Below are 25,098 nucleotides of genomic sequence, written 5' to 3'. Positions count from 1 at the left end.
CTCTCAAAATGGCGGCCGGCACTTCAGATTTGGGCGTGGTCCACTAAAATGGCCCTGCGACACCTTGGAACTCGGACGCTTGTCTGCTAGGGCTTGGGCTCCATTCTCGAAAGCGTCCCCTCAGCCTTGAAGATTCTACAAAAGTCTTGGGGGCCCCCGACTCCCGCAGGCTTCTGGTGGGGAGCGGCTGCCATGATTGCTCGTGGAATGGCCACGACGGAGCTACGAGATGGTGGTGCTCTCATGCTGACGCCAGCTTCAGTCTGAAACATCCAGAAACACTGTAGACTACCAATTCGATCAGTTCCGGTAGCGCCCCAACGTGACCCGGTAGAGAAGAACTTGCCCTCCCCTCTTTGACTGATGGTTCTTGTTGCCTGTCCCTTCTGTTGTCATTTAACAGAACTATTTAGCCTGCTGAAAGGGGTTGTGTTCCGACCGCTGGTTGGTGGAGACATTTTGACTATATTCTGGACCTGCGTTGTCGCGTAATGCGTCATATGACGCGCCGCGTTAGCGCATCCGGAAGTGCTCCGGTGCGCGAAGCGCAGCTTCCCGGAAGTGATCCGGGGCGCGGCGCGCAGCGCGTAACGTAAGCATAACAGGTCATGTGACTTGTTAATAAAACTTTTCATTGGTTTTCATTTGACTTTTCTTATTCTAATGATGAAAGGCTTGGTCATATGACCTAAAAATTACGCTTTTTATTGCTTTCGAACATTATTTTTTCTTAAACATATATGTTATAATGTTCCAGGCTAATGTACTTTCCCGGAAAATTTACAACTGTCCTGCAAGTAAAATATATTCCTTTTTCGAGAAAAAGGGCGTTTCTTCGTCCCATGACGGAGCCGTTGAGCAAAAGAGGCTCGGCCTGCTGTCTTAGTCGCCGATACGCCTGAATATCAGATTCTTATCGATCACTTTATGTTGCAGGAGTAGAAAACACAACAGCCCTTGACCATTTATCTTTACTGCGTTCCTGCGTATTATACCTTTTACCCTTCATGTAATTGGACTGCTTTATTTCACTTGCCTTTTACTGATTCGAAAACAGTGACTATTATTAAAAACTTTACCAATGTAAATACTACTACCATGTTTTCTTTTAAAAACCTTTATTGTGAAAATGTCAGTATACAAATACGGGCCTATAACCACGTGGGCCGGCCACGGAGCAAACTGTAATCGTATATGATGAGGAGACATTTACACTGTAGAGGAACGTAACGGGCGGGCCATTAGGTTGCAAGAACTAAGGTGTCTAACAGTTGCGGAATCGGTGGACGTACATTTTATACTTAAAATACGACAGGGCCAGTTACAATAAAATTATCTAGATATACATTTGCGGGCAAGTACCATGGGTGACGTTAATTCGAACTTTCAATAGTACAGTAATCAATAACACATCAGAACTTAATATCAATAAGGATGTCGAAATATTCAATCAATTCTCGTCCCCGCCCGCCATGTGCTTCAAAACTGCATACGTATCTCGTGATATCAAGGTTGTGCAACCAGTACACAACAAGGAGTTACGAGTCCCATTTATTCCGGCGCCATTTTGGGCGAGGACGGGCAGGTCCAGGATATAGTCAAAATGTCTCCACCAACCATCGACTATGATGATGTTCATATGCTGTATTTATTAGAGTAACACTCATCTGTCCACATGAAATTAATTTGCCACAATTACCATAACTATATTTTTTTTCGGTTCCTCTGGAGAGTACATCGTGGCAGATGAGGCAGGTAACGTACCGGGCATTTACCTTTTTTGCATGTAGAGGAAAGGAAAAAAATTCGAGCGTCCGAGTTCTAAGGTGTCCCAGGGCCATTTTAGTGGACCAGGCCCAAATCCAAAGAACAGGCCGCCATTTTGAGAGTCCTGTTGCAGCCGCCTGTCAATGTAGCAGCAAGAGCGGGCGAAACTCAGCTAGACGGCGCTCCACTGAAGGAACATAGACTTGCTGTGGACCTTCCATCTTTTCCACACACACCAGTGCGGCAACTTGCTAGACACCACCTCGGTGCCATCCGGATCTCGGCGCCCCACTGCAGATGAAGTGCCTCCACATGGAGGGAGAGACTCGTTTGCACTGCCTCCCCCCCGCTTCTCAGAACTCTCAACTATGACACCACCTCGGTGCCATCCGGATCTTGGTGCCTTGTGCTGGTTCCGGCCTATTCACACATCGGTCCGCTACTGACGCCACCTCACAGGCCAACGGGGCACCCCACGCCGACTTTCGGCGCAGCATTGTAGGATGGCCACACCAGTGCGGCAACTTGCTGGACACCACCTCGGTGCCATCCGGATCTTGGCGCGTTGTGCTGCCTTCGGCCTATTCGCCGCAAGTGCGCACGCAACTCAGCTGCATAGCGAGTGAAACACCAAGGGGCGCCCCACTGCAGCCGAGGAACCTCCATCTTGGGGGCGACGCACAGCATCACATTGCTTTCCAATGCAATCAGATCCTCAAACAGCCCCCACTGACTGACGCGAACTCACAGGCCAACGGGGAGCCCCACGCCGACTTTCGGCGCAGCATTGTAGGATGGCCACACCAGTGCGGCAACTTGCTGGACACCACCTCGGTGCCATCCGGATCTTGGCGCGTTGTGCTGCCTTCGGCCTATTCGCACATCGGTCCGCTACTGACGCCGCCGCACGTGCCAACGGATTTTCTACGCTTTTTATAGCCCTATGCCGCATAACAGGTCATGTGACTTGTTTATAAAACTTTTCATTGGTTCATTTTACTTTTGGTTTCCTAATGATGGAAGGCTTGATCATATGACCTAAAAATAACACTTTTCATTGGATTAAAACATTTTTTTTTCCCAAACGATGAAAGCCCCACCTTGTTTCTGGATGTTTCAGACTGAAGCTGGCGTCAGCATGAAAGCACCACCATCTCGTGGCTCCGTCGTGGTCATTCCGCGAGCAATCATGGCAGCCGCTCCCCACCGGAAGCCTGCAGGAGTCGGGGGCCCCCAAGACTTTTGTAGAATCTTCAAGGCTGAGGGGACGCTTTCGAGAATGGGGTCCAAGACCTAGCAGACAAGCGTCCGAGTTCCAAGGTGTCCCAGGGCCATTTCAGTGGACCAGGCCCAAAAAGGAAAGAGCCTGCCGCCATTTTGAGAGTCCTGTGGCAGCCGCCTATCGCTGCACCGCAAGAGTGGGCGCAACTCAGCTGAATGGCGGATTTTGGCACAGTGTACCAAAAGCGGGCAGAATGGCAACTGAAACAGTAAAGGGGCGCCCCACTACAGCAGACGAGCCTCCACCTGGGGAGGCCGGTTCACGCCGCCTCACCCCCCCCCCCCGGGGCGCCCCACGCCGTTATTCGGAGCAGCATTGTAGGATACCAAAACCAGTGCGGCAACTTACTGGACATCACCTGGGTGCCATCCACATCTCAGCGCGTTCTGCTGCCTTGGGACTATTCGCACAACAGACCGCTACTGACGAGGCCTCCCCCGCACCCCCCGGGACGCCCGCGCCGTTTTTCGTAGCTGCATTGTAGGATACCAAAAACCAGTGCGGCACCCAGGTAACATCACCTGGGTGCCGTCCAGAACTCAGCACGTTGTGCTGCCTTGGGACTATTCGCACAAAACACAGCTACTGACCATTGTTGCTTCTTTTTTCAAAATTTTTTTTAAATGTATTTACTGTTTTTGTTGCGTTGTATATATTTATAAGTTATTAAAGTTTTATAATCCTACTACTTTGTTGGAGTGCTATATATTTTTAATGTGACACATAATTGTAAAAACTTTGATGTACAAAGAGGCATCTCTGGAATCTTCCGCTTCAGGCTCGGTCCCCTCCCCAATCACAATACAGGATGGTTTTCAGATAGTAGGAACGCGTGTGGTGTTACGGATCTCATCGGGTGGGGGCCTTGATCTACTGTAACTCCTTTGAAGAGGGGTGATTCTTTACAGCTGGGGCCATAAACTACATCTGCAGGGCTAGGTGATAGCCTGGGACCGGCCTGGACAATCGGACACATAGGAAGAGGAGTGTCAGAGGGTGCGGTAGTGAATAGGGCGAAAGGGAGGTGTCGAGCGGGCACAGGGTGTGATTCTCAGGGAAGAGCAGCGCAGATGGGGGGAGGTTTATTGCCCATGCATAAGACAGAGAGCGGGGGTGACCAGTGCCTGGGGGAGATGCTTGCGAGGGTGGGGAGCCATGCTAAGGATCGACAGCGTGCAGAGAGTGGGTCTGGTCAAGGCATCTAAAATGGCTGCCGTGCACGACAAAAGTGTGGCATTTGAAAAAAGGCAAGATGGCGCAGACAATGTTTATCAACACTTCCTGATTTCCTTCGAATCGAACGTTAACAGACGTTATCTCTCCCACACTACCGGTCCCCCTGGGCTTAAACGCCGAGATAGTAGGGACTACATCCCGTGGAGATAGGCCGAGACGTCACTCAGCAGAAAAAAAAAAAAAAAAGTCTATAAACATACAATAAGTTAAAAGTCAATCATTCTTGTTTCCTTGTAGTACGCTCCCCAGTCCGCTTTCCGTTACGCGTACCGGGCGCACCCCACGAAAAAAAACGTTTTTTTGGGGTTTTTTTGCCCCGCGGGGCCCTTTTAAAGCCTCCACATCAAACCTAGGGGGTCAGGGAGGATCTACTATGCCCCCTTATGGTCATTTGCCCCTTCGCTTTGGCCTCCTCTTGTCTCTCGATCCTACCGAGAGACAAGATGGCGGCCGCTACGGACTGTTTGGAATGTTTACAGACACCGGAGAGCCAATCAGCTTCGCTTCGCAAAGCTCCGTAACGCGAAAAGTACGCGAACCGGATCGCTGCCCGGAGCGCTGTTACAGATATATATCTTTTTTTGAACGTTAATTTCTCAAAATCCACTGGAGCACATATATTGAGACCTAGCAAAGGCACATCGGGCTACCAGTCCCTACAATTTTGCCAAGTTTCGTGCAAATCCATTCAGCCGTTCGGGCTAAAAGTGAGGCCAACCGCCCTATGGAAATTAACATGGGAAAAACGCGTTTTGGGACCCCCCTTTTTTCTCGGCCCCCCCTTGACGAACCCCCCCCCCAAATTTTCAGGGGCTGCTCAGAAACAAAATGTTCCATTTTCCTGAAAATTTCACCAATTCCGTCCACGAACGCCAAAGTTATTAGACATAGAATTTTCAAAAATCCCATAGAGAAAAAATCCTAACTATATATACCTACTGGCGACCGCCAGTAGGTAATATATATATATATATATATATATATATATTACCTACTGGCGGTCGCCAGTAGGTATATATAGTTAGGATTTTTTCTCTATGGGATTTTTGAAAATTCTATGTCTAATAACTTTGGCGTTTGTGGGACATAGAATTTTCAAAAATCCCATAGAGAAAAAATCCTAACTATATATACCTACTGGCGACCGCCAGTAGGTAATATATATATATATATATATATATATATATATTACCTACTGGCGGTCGCCAGTAGGTATATATAGTTAGGATTTTTTCTCTATGGGATTTTTGAAAATTCTATGTCTAATAACTTTGGCGTTTGTGGACGGAATTGGCTGAAATTTTCAGGAAAATGGCACATTTTGTTTCTGAGTAGCCCTTGAAAATTTGGGGGGGGTTCGTCAAGGGGGGGCCGAGAAAAAAGGGGGGTCCCAAAACGTGTTTTTAACATTGAGTTTTCCATAGGGCGGTTGGCCTCACTTTTAGCCCGAACGGCTGAATGGATTTGCACGAAACTTGGCAAAATTGTAGGGACTGGTAGCCCGATGTGCCTTTTGTAGGTCTCAATATATGTGCTACAGTGGATTTTGAGAAATTAACGTTTAAAAAAAGATATATATCTGTAACAGCGGACCGGGCAGCGCTCCGCTACGCGTACTTTTCGCGCAACGGAGCTTTGTGAAGCGAAGCTGATTGGTTCTCCGGCGTCTGTCAACATTCCAAACAGTCCGTAGCGGCCGCCATCTTGTCTCTCGGTAGGATCGAGAGACAAGAGGAGGCCAAAGCGAAGGGGCAAATGACCATAAGGGGTCATAGTACATTGTTGCTCACCCCCTAGGTTTGATGTGGAGGTTTTAAAAGGGCCACGCGGGGGAAAAAAAAATAAAAATAATAATAATCGAACAGCTGAATGGATTTGCACGAAACTTGGCAAAATTGTAGGGACTGGTAGCCCGATGTGCCTTTGCTAGATCTCAATATATGTGCTCCAGTGGATTTTGAGAAATTAACATTCAAAAAAAGGTATATATCTGTAACAGCGCACCGCTTCGCGTACTTTTCGCGTTACGGAGCTTTGCGAAGCGAAGCTGATTGGCTCTCCGGTGTCTGTAAACATTCCAAACAGTCCGTAGCGGCCGCCATCTTGTCTCTCGGTAGGATCGAACAGCTGAATGGATTTGCACGAAACTTGGCAAAATTGTAGGGACTGGTAACCCGATGTGCCTTTGCTAGGTCTCAATATATGTGCTTCAGTGCATTTTGAGAAATTAACGTTCAGAAACAAGATATATATCTGTAACAGCGCTCCGCTTCGCGGAGATAAAATTATATGTGTATTACCTAGCTGTTGCTAACACCAGTTAGCGACGGCTAGTAGAAGATAGCGACCATCTTGGGCCCCACTTTGTATGTGAGTGATATTTATCACTAATGACATGCAAAGTGGGCATGCCAAGATGTTAGCGACTGGAAACAGTCGCTAACATCGCTATCTCCTATTATCAACTTTTGGAAATATTCGAGATAAGGGCGAATATCTCCAAAAGCTACCACCTGCCCTGAGCAGTTCTTAGCCATGTTATCCAATGGGAGGTGGATAACATGGCTAAGAGCATTAGCTCGGTAATGCATGAATATCGCTGAGTTTTCAGCGATATTAATGCATTGCGGTCGTTTTTTATCGTATTTCCGATAAACCTTGATAATAGCAAGGTTTATCTGCGATAATTTCTGACGGTAAAAAAATCGTTGCTAAGCATCGTTAGGGATAAATATCGCTTAACTTTGGTAATATGCCCCAACGTCTGTTAACGTTCGATTCGAAGGAAATCAGGAAGTGTTGAAAAACATTGTCTGCGCCATCTTGTCTTTTTTCAAATGCCACACTTTTGTCGTGCACGGCAGCCATTTTAGATGCCTTGACCAGACCCACTCTGTGCACGCTGTCGATCCTTAGCATGGCTCCCCACCCTCGCAAGCATCTCCCCCAGGCAGTGGTCACCCCCGCTCTCTGTCTTATGCATGGGTAATAAACCTCCCCCATCTGCGCTGCTGTTCCCTGAGAATCACACCCTGTGCCCGCCCGACACCTCCCTTTCGCCCTATTCACTACCGCACCCTCTGACACTCCTTTTCCTCTGTGTCCGATTGTCCAGGCTGGTCCTAGGGTATCAGCTAGCCCTGCAGATGTAGTTTATGGCCACAGCTGTAAAGAATCACCCCTCTTCAAAGGAGTTATAGTAGATCAAGGCCCACACTCGATGAGATCCGTCACAGCAGAAGCGTTGCTATTATCTGAAAACCATCCTGTATTGTGATTGGGGAGGGGACCGAGCCTGAAGCGGAAGATTCCAGGGATGACTGTTTGTACATCAAAGTTTTTACAATTATGTGTCACATTAAAAATATATAGCACTCCGACAAAGTAGTAAGATTATAAAACTTTAATAATTTATAAATATATACAAGAAAACAAAAATAGTAATAACATATAAACATTTTTAGGGAAAAACAACGAAGTAGCGGTCGGCTGTGCGAATAGTCCCAACGCAGCACAACGTCCAGATTTCCGGCGTGGGGCGTCGCGGGGGGTGGGTCATCAGTAGCAAACTGTTGTGCGAATAGTTCCAAGGCAGCAGAACGCGCCGAAATCTAGATGACACGAAAGTGATGTCTAGTAAGTTGCCACCCAGCAAATAACGGCATGGGGCGTCGCGGGGGGTGGGTCATCAGTAGCAAACTGTTGCGCGAATAGTTCCAAGGCAGCAGAACGATGGCACCAAGGTGATGTCCAGTAAGTTGCCGCACTGGTTTTGGTATCCTACAATCCTGCTCCGAATAACGGCGTGGAGCGCCCCGGGGGAGGCGGCGTGAACGGGCCTCTCCAGGTGGAGTGTCATCTGTTGTAGTGGGGCGCCCCTTTACCGTTTCAGTTGCCATTCCGTCCGTTTTTGGTCCACTGTGTCAAAAGCCGCAATTCAGCTGAGTTGCGCCCACTCTTGCGGTGCAGCGATAGGCGGCTGTCACAGGACTCTCAAAATGGCGGCAGGCTGTTTCCTTTTTGGGCCTGGTCCACTGAAATGGCCCTGGGACACCTTGGAAATCGGACGCTTGTCTGCTAGGTCTTGGACCCCATTCTCGAAAGCGTCCCCTCCGCCTTGAGAATTCATCAAAAGTTTTGGGGGCTCCGACTCCTGCAGGCTTCTGGTGGGGAGCGGCTGCCATGATTGCTCGCGGAATGACCACGACTGAGCTACGAGATGGTGGTGCTTTCATGCTGACGCCAGCTTCAGTCTGAAACATCCAGAAACAAGGTGGGGCTTTCATCGTTTGGGAAAAAAAAAAAGTTTTCATCCTATGAAAAGTGTTGTTTTTAGGTCACATGATCATGCCTTCCATCATTAGGAAACCAAAAGTAAAATGAACCAATGAAAAGTTTTATAAACAAGTCACATGACCTGTTATGCGGCATAGGGTGTAAAATGCGGAGAAAATACGTTGGCACGTGAGGCGGCGTCAATGTGGAGGCTTTAAAAGGGCCCCGCGGGGCAAAAAAACAAAAAAAAAAATTTGTTTTTTTTGCGTGGGTAGCGCCCGGTACGCGTACCGGGAAGCGGTCGGAGGAGCGTACTATGAGGAGAAAAGAAAGACAGGGTATAAACATTTTGGCAATTTTGTTATAAATGGAAGGTAGTTCTGAAAAGAACTGTTTTTTTATTCTTTTTCTTTTTTTTCTTTTTTTTAATGAATTTTCTGAACAATTTTTTGATTTTTTTTGGGATTTTTGAAAACTATTTTGTGTTTTTTTTGTGTTTTGTAAGGGGGAAATAACAAAAAAGCAGGGTTAGAACATGTCTCAACAGGAGCAAAAAAAAATAAAAAGGATTCATTGTTTTCTCATCTTGTAGCATTTATGATTTTCTCCAGCTCGGTTAATCAAAGTAATACTCTTCTCTCCATAAGCAATAGTTCCTCCACAATATATACAAACTATTTTGTAGTGTGCAAAAGGAGCTTGAATATTGGGGATTATTTCTCGGCCTTCTGGTCCGGCGAATGAGCTTTGACCCCTGTTGGTGCTGGGGATGACATCTGGGGGGTTGGCAGCAAGATCCCTTACTTATGCTTGGGAAAGATTATTGGGATGCCATCGCTCCATGTGGCGAATCATTGTATGATTGCCAAAGCTGTATTTCTTGTTGGGGTTGCCACGAGAAAGTATATTTTTGCAAATCAAACAAGACACCTGGGGTGCATTGACCTTCTTTTGTCCAGGTGGAATTTTAAAGAATTGCCATATGTAGTGGTCTTTAATATGGCTCTGCCTTGGTGTTTCTGGCAGGAACTGCCTTACTTGCTCTTCCTCCTCCTCCTCCTCTTCGTCCTCATTATCTTCCTCTCTACCAAAGTCCAGTGTTGGTGGTGGTCCTTTTGGTGGTGGTGGTGGTGGTGGTTGCTGAGAAGCACCAGCTGCAGCTATTACAGAAGCCATTGTGAAAAATAGGTCTTGCTCTCTGGAAATAGAAAGTAAGAATGAGGTAAAAAGAAGGAGGGGTTTTCATCATTTGAGAAAAAAAAATAGTTCTAAACCAATGAAAAGTGTTATTTTTAGGTCACATGACCAAGCCTAACAACATTATGAAACCAAAAGTGAAATGAACCAATGAAAAGTGTTATTAACAAGTCACATGACCTCTCACGCTTATGTTACGCGCTGCGGAACGCGCCCCGGATAGCTTCCGGGTCGCTGCGCTTCGCGCCTTGGTCCGCGCCCCGGAGCACTTCCGGGTGCGCTAACGCGGTACGTCATAAGACGCATTACGCGGTAACGCGATACGTCGCGCTTACGCGACGCGCCGCGGATCGCTTCCGGGGAGCTGCGTTTCGCGCCTCGGTCCGCGACCAGGAGCACTTCCGGGTGCGCTAACGCGGCGCGTCATAAGACGCATTACACGACAACGTGATACGTCACGCTTCCGCGACGCGTCACGATAATGATTTCTAACGTGGCAGTTGCGCTAACGGAACGTTTACCGGTTCGCGGACCGGGTCGCGGCATCAAATTGAGCTAACGGGAAGCTTCTTACATCATTAGGAAACCAAAAGTGAAATGAACCAATGAAAAGTGTTATTACCAAGTCACATGACCTGCTGTGTTTACGTTACGCGCTTTGCAGGGCCTCCCGGTTTGCTTCCAGAAACCTGTGCTTTGCGACTCGGTAAGCGTACCAGTTCGCTAACGTAGCACGTCATATGACGTATCACACGACAACGCGAAACGTCATGCGGACGGGAGGCGTGATGATGTTGTTTTCTAACGCGGCAGTTGCGGTAAAGAAACGTTTATATGCTCGCGGTCTATTTCGCGGCATCAAGGTCAGCTAACGGGAAGCTTCCCGATTCGCGAAGCGGGAACGAAGAAAAAAAAATATAAAAAAAAAAAGTTATTAATAAACATATAAAATATATTTTTGGATTTAAAGAAGAATACATTTTACAGGTATAGATATTAGCTTTTAAAAAACCAATGAAATTCACTGAAAAAACCATAGGTTATAGACCATATATAGTTAGGAATTAGCATTTACAAAACCTTGAAAATTCACTGAAAAAACCATAGGTTATAGACCATATATAGTTAGGAATTAGCATTTACAAAACCTTATTTTACTCACACAAAACCATTGAAATTCCATATATAGTTAGTTGCACTAACTATATATCGCGCACCCGCAATCCACTGCTGATGATGTCACATATTACATCATTCATGACATGGTCAGTGACATCACTGATGACATCACTGATGACATCTCAAATGACATCACTGATGACATCACTGATGACATCTCATTTGACATCAATGACCACATCACTGATGATATCATTCATGTGACAATACAATGCATCTCCTCACATTTTAATATAACCTCTGTTTCACCCAGTGTTAAAAAGAGTATAATTTTTGAAACCATTGACACACCAATACTAGTTACTACATACGCACTCACTGATTGCTACGTCTACACACACCTTCACTCATTCACCCATACAATCATTCATACATACAATCACTCATCTTTACAACACTATCATATGCACTCATACACCTATACAGACACTCACAGTCTGCCACTCATCCATGGAGTTACTCACACACCTAGTCAGTCCTGTAAAGAATCAATCACACTTCCATTTTCTTGTCTATACAGTTAAACATAGAGCACCTTACATTTTCAAACATATACTAACACATACTTACTTTCTTATACAATCATTGATACAAGTACACATTGATCTGCACAGAGTCACACACCTCCCAGCCAGCCACACACACACTCAGTCTCCCATACAAATACTTGGACAATCAATCAATAACCCATATAGTTAATCATATAGCTACTGATCAACACATGCAGCAGTTTACAGAACAACAGACATAATGATGCACAAATTAAGACAGTTTAGTCACTAACCCATGCACTCAGTGAGACACATTTAATCACTCACTCATACATTCAGTCATGCACCTACTAAATCCTTCGTCCAGACACTTATACATCTACTCATTCTTCTATATGTAAAACATATTTAAACTTTACAAAAACACACAGTCACTGGATGATGTCATCAGTGATCTCATCAGTGATGTCATTTGAGATGTCATCAGTGATGTCATCAGTGATGTCACTGACCATGTCATGAATGATGTAATATGTGACATCATCAGCAGTGGATTGCGGGTGCGCGATATATAGTTAGTGCAACTAACTATATATGGAATTTCAATGGTTTTGTGTGAGTAAAATAAGGTTTTGTAAATGCTAATTCCTAACTATATATGGTCTATAACCTATGGTTTTTTCAGTGAATTTTCAAGGTTTTGTAAATGCTAATTCCTAACTATATATGGTCTATAACCTATGGTTTTTTCAGTGAATATATATATATATATATATATATATATATATATTACCTACTGGCGGTCGCCAGTAGGTATATATAGTTAGGATTTTTTCTCTATGGGTTTTTTGAAAATTCTATGTCTAATAACTTTGGCGTTTGTGGACGGAATTGGCTGAAATTTTCAGGAAAATGGCACATTTTGTTTCTGAGCAGCCCTTGAAAATTTGGGGGGGGTTCGTCAAGGGGGGGCCGAGAAAAAAGGGGGGTCCCAAAACGTGTTTTTAACATTGAGTTTTCCATAGGGCGGTTGGCCTCACTTTTAGCCCGAACGGCTGAATGGATTTGCACGAAACTTGGCAAAATTGTAGGGACTGGTAGCCCGATGTGCCTTTTGTAGGTCTCAATATATGTGCTCCAGTGGATTTTGAGAAATTAACGTTTAAAAAAAGATATATATCTGTAACAGCGGACCGGGCAGCGTCCTAGGACGCATACTTTTCGCGCAACGGAGCTTTGTGAAGCGAAGCTGATTGGTTCTCCGGCGTCTGTCAACATTCCAAACAGTCCGTAGCGGCCGCCATCTTGTCTCTCGGTAGGATCGAGAGACAAGAGGAGGCCAAAGCGAAGGGGCAAATGACCATAAGGGGGAATAGTAGATCCTCGCTGACCCCCTAGGTTTGATGTGGAGGTTTTAAAAGGGCCCCGCGGGGCAAAAAAAAATAATAATAATAATAATCGAACACCTGAATGGATTTGCACGAAACTTGGCAAAATATTAGGGACTGGTAGCCCGATGTGCCTTTGCTAGGTCTCAATATATGTGCTCCAGTGGATTTTGAGAAATTAACGTTCAAAAAAAGATATATATCTGTAACAGCGCTCCGCTTCGCGTACTTTTCGCGTTACGGAGCTTTGCGAAGCTGATTGGTTCTCCGGCGTCTGTCAACATTCCAAACAGTCCGTAGCGGCCGCCATCTTGTCTCTCGGTAGGATTGAGAGACAAGAGGAGGCCAAAGCGAAGGGGGAAATGACCATAAGGGGGCATAGTAGATCCTTCCTGACCTCTTAGGTTTGATGTACCATTTTGCCAAGTTTGGTGTAATTCCGTTCAGCCATTCAGGCTGTAGACGTATGTAAATGTCCTATGGAAAATTGCATGGGGAAAACACATTTGAAAGTGTTGAAATTTAGAACCAATTAAAATGTTACTTTGGTTTTGTATTTGTGTGTGATGAAAGTTAATTGGTTATGTATATATGTCAAATGAGAGGAAACCACAGCCATTTTGTGATACTACTGTCTGAGGTACATTTGTGAGGAATTTTTGGTGGTGAATTTCTGGTGTTTGATTTACACAGTACTAACACTTCTGCTACTTTTAAAAAGGTGAGTTGTTAATTTGTAAGGGGAACTATGTTGTACACTTGAAGATAATTTGAAAAATGTTTTCTGTTATTTATTTGCAGTCCTTCTGTTATACTAAATACTTGATGAAGTTAGTTTTATATTATGTATTACTAAAAACGATAAATGAAAGTGATTATTTTTTTCTGCAATTTACAGCAAGCAATTTCAAAATAAAATGGCTCACAATGAAGAGACCGTGGCAATTTCTTTTGAATTGTCCACTACATTGATTGAAATTGAGAGCACCAATAATGAAATATTGTCACAAGGAGGACATGACTTGTATGATTCCATTAGATTGATTGAAATGGACAGCACCAAGAATGAAATATTGTCACAAGGAGATGACTTGAATGATTCCACTACATTGATTGAAATTGAGAGCACCAATAATGAAATATTGTCACAAGGAGGAGATGGCTTGTATGATTCCATTAGATTGATTGAAATGGACAGGACCAATAATGAAATATTGTCACAAGGAGGAGATGACTTGAATGATTCCACTACATTGATTGAAATTGAGAGCACCAATAATGAAATATTGTCACGAGGAGATGACTTGAATGATTCCACTACATTGATTGAAATGGACAGCACCAATAATGAAATATTGTCAGAAGGAGGAGATGACTTGAATGATTTTTTTGATCAATCTCTTGATGGCGAATTTATCGAGTGTTTGGAGACCATAGAGTTACAAGAATCATCATTGCAGACTTTTAATGAGGAGATTCCAGATGAGATGATTGAAGAGGAAATTACTGATGAGGACATGTTACTAGTTGTTTCAAATTTAGAAAATTTTGAAGAATAAATTTATATTTAGAAATCAAAAATTGTTTGAGACATTATTTATTTTTATTTTTAATTTATGAGGTTGTAGCGAAGTGATTGTAGTATAAAATGAGACTTATAGTATAGAGTGCAACATTTTTATGTTACATGGTAAGTTTACTCATATTTACTTCCCTTCTGCCACTATATTATCTCCAATGTGTATTTGACATGTCTTCTTCATCTCCGGCCTCCTTTCTCTCACTGTGTGTCTCCGATGCATCTTATCGCTGGTATTTTGTGTAATTACAGAAGAGAGTAAAATAAAATAGTTCGGAACGTGAAAAGGGGGCAAAGTAGAGTACTCCTCACCCCCTAGGCCTTTTTAGGCGGTCCCAAAAGGATCAGTTTCTGCTTTCCTGAGAGATTATGGTATGAGTTCCATATACCACAATAACTTGCATTACAACATGCAAGATATCTATCTCCTATTACCAACTTTTGGAGATATTCGCGCTAAGCGCGAATATCTCCAAAAAGTAACACCTGCCCTGAGCAGTTCTTAGCCATGTTATCCAATGGGAGGTGGATAACATGGCTAAGAGTATTAGCTCGGTAATGCATGAATATCGCTGAGTTTTTAGCGATATTCATGCATTGCGGCCGTTTATTATCGCATTTGCGATAAACCTTGATAATAGTAAGGTTTATCTTCGATAATTTCTGACGATGCTTAGTGGTAAAAAATTGGTTGGTAAGCATCGTTAGCGATAAATATCGCTTAACTTTGGTAATATGCCCCAACGTCTGTTAACGTTCGATTCGAAGGAAATGAGGAAGTGTTGAAAAACATTGTCTGCGCCATCTTGCCTTTTTTGAAATGCCACACTTTTGTCGTGCACGGCAGCCATTTTAGATGTCTTGACCAGACCCACTCTCTGCACGCTGTCGATTCGTAGCATGGCTCCTCACCCTCGCAAGCATCTTCCCCAGGCACTGGTCACCCCCGCTCTCTGTCTTATGCATGGGCAATAAACCTCCCCCCATCTGCGCTGCTCTTCCCTGAGAATCACACTGTGCCCGCCCGACACCTCCCTTTCGCCCTATTCACTACCGCACCCTGTGACACTCCTCTTCCTCTGTGTCCGATTGTCCAGGCTATCAGCTAGCCCTGCAGATGTAGTTTATGGCCCCAGCTGTAAAGAATCACCCCTCTTCAAAGGAGTTATAGTAGATCAAGGCCCACACCCGATGAGATCCGTCACACCACACGTGTTCCTACTATCTGAAAACTATCCTGTATTGTGATTGGGGAGGGGACCGAGCCTGAAGCGGAAGATTCCAGGAATGACTCTTTGTACATCAAAGTTTTTACAATTATGTGTCACATAAAAAATATATAGCACTCCAACAAAGTAGTAGGAATATAAAACTTTAATAACATATAAATATATACAACAAAACAAAAACAGTAAAAACATTTAAACAACGAAGAGACCGTGGCAATTTATTTTGAATTATCCAATAGATTTATTGAAATTGACAGCACCAATAATGAAATATTCTTGTCAGTAGCGGTCTGTTGTGCGAATAGTTCCAAGGCAGCAGAACGCGCTGAAATCTGGATGTCACGAAGGTGATGTCTAGCAAGTTGCCGCCCAGCAAATAACGGCGTGGGGCGCCGCGGGGGTGAGTGAGTCCAGTAGGCACCACAGCTATTCTTACCGGCATTGCAGAATTACTGCTGGGGACAATGCCTGTGCTGGAGCAGGGTCACAGCAGAAACAAAAAGGATTCTGTTGAAGATGTTGTTGGTTTTCAATTTGAAAACAGTTCTGGTGTCAACTGCTATGCTAATGTAGTGGTTAATGTTTTGTTTTCTCTAGAAAATGTAAAAGAGGGGGAGGCAGTCCAAAGTTCCGTTAAAAGGGCAAAGGAAAGGATCGGTGGTTTGAACTATCAGTCAAAAAGGGGAGGGGGTGCAACAATTTTTCCTACCGGGTCACACTGTGCTTTCACCGGAAGTGAGGTCTGCAGGATTCTAGTAATTCAAAGTGAGGCTGGCGCCGACGTCCCGCGGATACAGTTTCGTCACTCCACGGGTGATCATGGCAGTCATTCCCCATCGGGGGTGGGAGACTCCCGCGGCTCCTCTAGAATCTTCAAGGTCGTGGAGGACTACGGTGGTGGAGTCAACCAGTGACCGGGCCATTTCTTTATGCTGGGCCCGCTCTTGCCAGGTCGACCGCCATTTTGAGAGTTCGGTAGCTACTGGCGATCGCGGGGTCAAATGAACGGACGGGCTCCACCCTGCCGGGCGAGACGTTGCAGCATGGCCACAGTGGAAGAACTCTTTTCCGGGCGCCTGGACCGCTGAGGGTGCAGCTGGGAAGCCTACACTGGGGAGGCGGGAGAGGCCTGTTCGCACCGTCTCTCCCTCCCAGTGCACCCCACGGCGTCTCGCTTGAGATTTGTTATGGCCGGACCAGGCGATGAGGACGAGGGGGGGGTCGGAGGCATGTGCAAGACATCCCCCCCCAGTGTTGTCGCAGCCATTATAAAAGAAAGAAGTGTCCCGTCCGTCTTCGGGCCGGGCTTCCGGTGGATGTCGGCCGGACGCCCCTGGCTCTGGCCCCATGAACGGGTTTCTTGGTTTATCGGCTGCAGCCGGATTCCGTCGGCCTCGGCCCCCCGACCGTTGGTGGCCGGACCGGAAGAGCATGTGGCGGGACTACCTGCAACTCTCAAGGGCCACCGCGGCCGGACTGGGAGAGAGAGGGGAGGGTCGAGGAGACATTCCCCCCCCCCTGCAACTGTTCAGCGTTGTAAAGGCAATCCCCTGGCCGGGTCCCGTTGGTCTCGGCCTCTCCTCCGGCTACACCCTACGTTAGGATCTCCTGGCCGAGGCGTGGCAGCAGGACCTGCCTTATATGGGCTGCTCCCGGCTGGGCGTAGCCGGAACCCTGCCCCACCTTGGAAGTTTCCAGAGTGGGGGCGGATGTTCTACTGACTTGCATTTTCCCTAGTCTATCGATTTTTTTGGCGTGGCAGGCGGTGGGACAGCGAGGGGTGATTTGGTTTCTCTTACTGTTTTTCTGGTCTCTCACCACTGGCATATTTTAACGTTTTCTTGTTTCTAGGACATTAATAGGTTTTATCATTACGTTATGTTATCGTTTCTTTGTTCGTTGTTTAATAAAAGTTCATGTTCATCAGTGGCCTACTGATTTTCGTTTTCCTATTCTTTTCTTTCCAGGTTGTTTCATGCTAAAGTTTCTGTTAACAGGATACAGTGATCACTTCGTTATTATTGCATATGTCCTTTTCACTAGGGGTGCTCTCTGGTCGGGCCAGATGACGTATGTCTAGTAAATGGTCCGGGTGAAACAGGTGCATCAATCAGTGGGGATAGGCATGATAGATTACAACGGGGGAGAAAGGTCCGCATTACGTACCCTTTCACTACTTGCAAAGATTTTCCTACGTTTATTTGCAAACAGGGAATACCTCCAAAAAGAACTAATTCCCAAACAGTCAATGTTCGGACAATCAATCAATCAATGAGGAATGAAATAGGTACGACGTGTTAAAGGCTTGCGTTACCTACCCTTCACTATCTGCAAAGGGAGAGAGAATATTCCTATTCTTCCTCGTTTGCAGGTAGAGAAGATCCTTAAGAGAATTAACATCGAACAATTCAATGCTCGATTGAAACAATCAACAAGGGGTACTGTGAACACAAATGAACGCCGCTTATGTACATACGCATTGCTATTTTCAACAGGTTGTTCCTAATGTTTCTATTTTAGCGAGGTCAAAAAGAGATCCCATTAGTGGCCTACTGATTTTGCTCGATTCCTTTTGTTTTTTTACACGATTTTTCGCTATCTGCAAAGACTAAACAGAGTATTGCGACTCTGTGCTTGTTTGTAAATAGAGAATGAACCAAAGAGAACAATCAATCAAATGGAGAGAGAAGCAGGCACGACGGATTACAAAGGGGGAAAGGGCTGCGTTAACTACCCTTCACTATCTGCAAAGAGAGAGTACTCCTAATAGAAATGAGGGGTGGGGGGCAGCAATCAAAGCAGATCAGTGTGCATAAACACGAAAAAAAAAATTCTTACCACGTACTTGACATTCGACAGCTTATGATATTTGCTATTAAAAAACCATTGAAATTCACTGAAAAAACCATAGGTTATAGACCATATATAGTTAGGAATTAGCATTTACAAAACCTTGAAAATTCACTGAAAAAACCATAGGTTATAGACCATATATAGTTAGGAATTAGCATTTAAAAAACCTTATTTTACTCACACAAAACCATTGAAATTCCATATATAGTTAGTTGCACTAACTATATATTGCGCACCCGCAATCCACTGCTGATGATGTCACATATTACATCATTCATGACATGGTCAGTGACATCACTGATGACATCACTGATGACATCTCAAATGACATCACTGATGACATCTCATTTGACATCAATGACCACATCACTGATGATATCATTCATGTGACAATACAATGCATCTCCTCACATTTTAATATAACCTCTGTTTCACCCAGTGTTAAAAACAGAGTATAATTTTTGAAACCATTGACACACCAATACTAGTTACTACATACGTACTCACTGATTCCTACGTCTACACACACATTCACTCATTCACCCATACAATCATTCATACATACAATCACTCATGTTTACAACACAATCATATGCACTCATACACCTATACAGACACTCACACTCTGCCACTCATCCATGGAGTTACTCACACACCTAGTCAGTCCTGTAAAGAATCAATCACACTTCCATTTTCTACTCTATACAGTTAAACATAGAGCACCTTACGTTTTCAACCATATACTAACACATACTTACTCTCTTATACAATCATTGATACAAGTACACATTGATCTGTACAGAGTCACACACCTCCCATCCAGCCACACACACACTCAGTCTCCCATGCAAATACTTGGGCAATCAATCAATAACCCATATAGTTACTCATATAGCTACTGATCAACACATGCAGCAGTTTACAGAACAACAGACATAATGATGCACAAATTAAGACAGTTTAGTCACTAACCCATGCACTCAGTGAGACACATTTAATCACTCACTCATACATTCAGTCATGCACCTACTAAATCCTTCGTCCAGACACTTATACATCCACTCATTCTTCAATATGTAAGACATATTTTAACTTTACAGAAACATAGTCACTGGATGTTGTCATCAGTGATGTCACTGACCATGTCATGAATGATGTAATATGTGACATCATCAGCAGTGGATTGCGGGTGCGCAATATATAGTTAGTGCAACTAACTATATATGGAATTTCAATGGTTTTGTGTGAGTAAAATAAGGTTTTTTAAATGCTAATTCCTAACTATATATGGTCTATAACCTATGGTTTTTTCAGTGAATATATATATATATACATATATACACACACCTCACTATATGATTGTAACTAACAAAGATTCTATCTACACGAGCTAAGTACACACTCAACTGGTCTATACATTAAATTACTCATAAATGATTTCTCGGAGGAGAAGACCATAATTCTATCTATATGTGCAAATCAAAACAAACTATTATTATTTTGGTATTTATAAAGCGCGACACTCATCCCAAGGGATATCACGGCGCTGTGAACCAAGAGAGACTACTGAGGCATTGCTGGGGGGTTATGTTTTAGGGAAGGGTTATGTTTTAGGGAAAAGGTGGGTTTTCAGTTTTTGTCGAAGCTGAAGATAGTTTGTGGTGTGTCTAAGGTCGGAAGGTAGGTCATTCCATCTTCTGGCTGCCAGGTAGGAAAAGGCGCGGCCACCTGTTCTGACTTTGTAAATACGCTTAGGTTTGGCCAGAGCTGATTGACTTGATCGTAGATTCCTGTTGGGGACGTAGAAGTCGATCCTCCCTTGGAGAATTGTGGGGCCAGTTTTGTGAAGAGCTCTGTGCGTGTGACTTAGTAGTTTAAAGGCAGCTCTCTGGCACATCGGTAGCCAATGAAGTTTCTTTAGGCATTCCGATGCCGAGTCTCGCTTGCCTTTATTGCAGACCAGTTTGGCCGCCTGGTTTTGCAAGACCTGAAGGCAGGAGAAGAGTTGTTCGTTCATCCCCTCGAATAATGCGTTGCCATAGTTCAGGCGGCTAACCAGTAGGGCTTGGGTGACTGAGCGTCTGCAATCCAGGGGTATCCAGGGGAATATCTTTGAGAGAAGTTTGAGTATGGCAAAACCCTTGCCCCAGAGTGATCGGACGTGGTCCTTCATGGACAGGGCGTCATCCATGATGATCGCCAAGTTTCTCGCGTGTTGTTTTGGAGTGGGGTCAGTCCTAATGTGGGTGGCCACCATGTGGCGTCCCATCTGAGTTTGGGTCCCCCGAACAGGAGAATCTCCGATTTGCCGGCGTTTAATTTTAGGCAGTGGTTGTGCATCCATTGGGCCATCTCGGAGAGACAATCATGAAGCTTTTTCTTTGTTGTCTCAGGCCCTTCATCCATTGCCACCATCAGCTGTGTATCATCAGCTTAAGAGCATATGCCAATGCCCCACTTCCTTCCAATGTCGGCCAGTGATGAAATATAGACATTGAAAAGAGTGGGGCTCAATGAGGCCCCCTGGGGGACCCCACAGCCGGTGGTGTTGGGTTTTGAGTGGAACTGACTCATATGCACTGCCTGGGTACGATTGCTCAGGAAGGATCGAATCCAGTTCAGTGCTGTTGATTGCACTCCTTTACTCAGGAGTGTGTTTAGCAGGCAGTCCAATACTGTCGACCATGTTATCTCCTATCCTTGGGTAGTCTCAGTTTTCTAAGGAGATGGAAGTGGAAATAGTAGTATGCTTGCGGACCAACACTCTTCCGATTCATCTCATGGTCAACGGTCTGGTTCCCCTTTGTAAAAACTAGAGGGTTTAGAGTCTAACCCGGCAAGAAATATGGCAAAATGAGGACACAAAAATAAAAAAATCTTTTGATGGCTGCATCCACGTGCAAAAACAAAAAATAAACCATGAGTCTGAAAAGTGAGAAAAGAAGATGGCAAAATGGAAGAGAGTTACTATTGAAAATCAAACGCTGAGGCTGATTCAGCTCCATGATTTGCCAATAATGCTGTTATGTAGCTAAAAGCAAGTTTACTTTCCCTGAACCCGAGTTAAGTACAGTTCTGTTCCCATTACCTTTTTTATACAGGGGTTCATACTCTTGAGTATGTTGCCTTTTCTTTGAAGGGCATTAGAAGCTAAACAGGACAAAATTGTACCTCAATCATATCATGAGCAAAGGATGGGCACTGATTAAGTTGAATCAATCAGTGATTGATCCCGGCTCCACAGAAGGGAACACAAAATTGGGTTTGGCATGCAGCGACCAAATACTAAGCTGTTAAGAAGAATGTGACACAAGCCAACAAATGGTAAGCAATGGGCAGGCTCCAAAGCCCTTTTTGGACTCAATAGTGTCTCACAAGTGAAACACATGAACTCTGCATGCTCTTGCATGCTCAACCCTAAAAATGACAATGACAATGAAAATAATGAAGTAATGTTATCAGAAAATGTGCTGTATTATGCCATATAATTTACCTTTTCTTGCTTCATGATTTAGTCAACCCTGACACATAATTTTGCTTTTTCCTTCCCTATAATTCCAGTGGCACCGATTATGCCTCAAGTGTATTTTATCTGGGACTAACTTGTCAAAAGCTCGCAAACAAACTCACTGCTGCAGCTTTTCCAGCATTTAGGATCAGGATACTTCCAAATTAAATCAGCATTTCGAAGATATGCAATGGCATTTTAACATCCAAAGGTCATGTTTGTCAGTCCGAAAAGACAGACATAAGACTAGGATTGCCTGGTGAATTCCGTCGACAGCAGCGGAGGCTGCAATTGGTGCGGACCAGAGAAACAAGGCTCGCCACCAGCATAGCTGCAGTACTTAATTTGAGCCAGTGGCAGGTGGGGACCCCTAGCACTCATTTTTGGTGACCGGCACTTTTTTTTCCTGATCAAACTTTTCTCTTTCTTGCTCTCAGTGAAACACAAGAAGAGGAAAAGAAGGAGGAAAAGAAAGACGGAAAACTGTGACAAAGTGAGAACGCAGGGTTGGAAAATAACTTGCATTAGTGGGGCAGGAAGTGTCTGGTGGTGGGTTAAAGAGGCTTAAATGTATTTAAAACTAAACAGTCTGGGTTTTGGACACCTCTGTTATTTGTAGAGCTGGCAGCGGGGTTTTGAGTAAAACCTTGAGCCCAGGCACTTATTGTTTTACAAAGTAAGCACGTCTAACGGGTCTGGTTAGCACTGCTCTGTGACACTCCTATAGTGGCACCATACGACCCTAGTCCCGCTCAGCAGGTAAGGGGAGGGAAAAAATCCAAACTCGTGGCAATCAGAAACAGACTACTGTAACTTTTTATTAGCCTTTGGACTAGTCCAGAAAAAAACTTTTAATATTAAGTTTGACTATGCACACCTTAACAGCAGGAGCAATCTAGCTCTACTCCACAACTGCTGAACGAGAGCGGATTATCACACAGCACCAACAGAGAGCATAACTACCATAGTACAAGAAGACACCCACAAGCAAGGGGGCTTTTCTTCAACTCCTTAATTACTCTCCATTTTACACAACAAAATTACAATCGCATCTGGACCATACGAATACTATTTAGCCATTCTTAACAAAGTTTTCCCGTCTCATCAGGCCAAAATAACACTTTAAAAATAGGATGTTTTGGAAAACGTTAGTATGTTTTACTAGTTTGAAGAAAGTAAAAATAAAGTGAAGGAGGATTTACTTTCAAATAATGATATAGTTTTCATTAGGCGTTCAAAGTCCTGGATGTTTTACGTTTTATGAATTGAATATGCCGGGATATTAAGCAAGCAGATGTTTTGATGCTCTTTGACGTAACAAGTAACAAGGGCTGTACTTATATTAATTTCTTGGTCTCAAAAACTAGTCTGAGCAGGCATCCTTGTGTGATGTGAGTACTGCACCCATCACCTCTGATAGTAAGTGGCATGTGTCATTAAGAAAACGTGCTTGTGAGATGCCCTTAAAACCTTTACATTGATTAAAGAATCCCCGCCAGTGTAGACGGCAAAAGAGAAAGAGGTACATTTCTTGCCAAACAATATATTATAACATGTAGCGCAGAAGCCACATTTTTTGCAATCGTTTTCGGTCATTGTGAAAGAGACACAGTAGACAGAAACACACATTTTACCTCCGCTGTTGGGCTTCATATGTAACGAATTTCCCAGAAGAGGATAAGTAGGGCTAACACCTGGAATCCGCTTCATAATGTTCCATTTTCTGATGTAGTCACGCAGCAAAGGCAGTGTGAAAAAAGTAAACAAAGCACACAACAACGTGGCCCCAGCCGTCCACCATAGCGGCTGAGCGCCCCCGTCCAGCAACATTATGAGCGGCGCTGTCAGCTTCAAATGTTCACGGCACCGAGCCTACGGTGTGCGAGGCAGGAAGCAGGAGTGGTATATATGAGGGATCACTAGAGCTGCGCGAAATATGCCTTCCCGCCCCTTTTTACAGAGAGATTAAAGCGTCAGCACTTGAAGCTCTGTCTCTTCCGCATAAATAACGTGAGGGTGGACACTGGGAGGAGCTTGCATGAATAAGTAGCAGGAGAGTGAGTCGCACTGGTAAGATAACCCATGGCCACATGAACTTCAGAAAACGCTATTTGAGACAGTCCCTGGTTGGCCAATCCTAAACTATAAAATGACTGGCTCCATTAGCGTTTGCATTCCTTTTGACACCTAGAAGAGAATGGGGTCTTTGGGGCAGGGCTTTAAGTGGGATGAAAAAACTGGAGGGTCTCTCAACGGGGGGTGGCTAAGGCTAATGTAATTAAAGGCGTGGCTTGAAAACACTTAAACTAAAAAAATCTGTGCTGAGCATAGCGTGCCGTCCGACTTGTATTTTGCTGTTACTGTCATTGCATCTAGATAAATGATACAACAAGTAACATCATACCTACAAGTCAGGACTATTGGCTTTGTCAATGGATGTTAGTTGCATTAGATAAATAAGCAGCAACTATGGCTTGTTGTATATAATATTAAAAAACCTTCCACTTAGAGCCCTGGTGACACCAGGACAATGTTGCTGCTCCCGAGTTTCAAAAAGAGAAGGGAAATACAGAGAGAAAATGACTCTCTTTAAAGGATTCCCCTTCCCCTACAACGCTCACCTGGCATGATGTCATGCCGTAACTTCCCCACTAGTGAGAAGAGAGCAGTGTGAGCACATGCACATGATGTACCTGCTGTCACTGCAGTCCGGAAAAAACGGACTGCTGTGGCAACAGGCACAAAACAGAGCCAGAAAGAGACCTGTTTCGAGGCCCCCTTTAAAAAACTACCGGTGCTCAGACCCGGTGAGACCCGGCCCACTTAAAGCCCTGATTGGGGGCAGCCGACCACAGGGAGGCCTGCCCCCCCAAGGAAAGTTTGGGGATGGGAGCAGCTGCTGCGAGTTTTGGGCTGGGATTGGGCTATATTGTAGCCCAGGGGTATAGATGTTGCCATTTTCTGCTACCAGCCACCATTTTTTAGTCGTGACATGGTGGCTGGTTACATTTTTGAGTTTTGTGTAATTGTTAGTTAGCGTCTTGTGAGTAGTTTGCTTTCACTTACTGCTGGTTAGCGAAATGTCATCTGAAGCTAAGGTAGCGGCTCCTGGAA

At 44.5% G+C, this 25,098-nt stretch overlaps 1 protein-coding gene across 1 annotated transcript in view; it reads right to left on the bottom strand.

The window, feature by feature from the left end:
* The window catches only part of CYP4V2 (cytochrome P450 family 4 subfamily V member 2), a 278,398-nt gene extending 254,636 nt beyond the window's left edge, over positions 1-23,762 (bottom strand). Inside the window, exon 1 of the mRNA XM_078678088.1 lies at positions 23,619-23,762. Within this exon, the coding sequence (XP_078534214.1) occupies positions 23,619-23,694 (76 nt within the window). The 5' untranslated portion in view covers positions 23,695-23,762. The remainder of the gene's footprint in view (positions 1-23,618) is intronic.
* Between the last annotated feature and the right edge of the window lie 1,336 nt (positions 23,763-25,098).

This window comes from Lissotriton helveticus, chromosome 2_2 (genome assembly GCF_964261635.1).
Source record: "Lissotriton helveticus chromosome 2_2, aLisHel1.1, whole genome shotgun sequence".
Taxonomy (NCBI): Eukaryota; Metazoa; Chordata; class Amphibia; order Caudata; family Salamandridae; genus Lissotriton; species Lissotriton helveticus.
The sequence above is the reverse complement of the archived record's forward strand: the minus strand, read 5'-3'. Positions and strand labels throughout refer to the sequence as shown.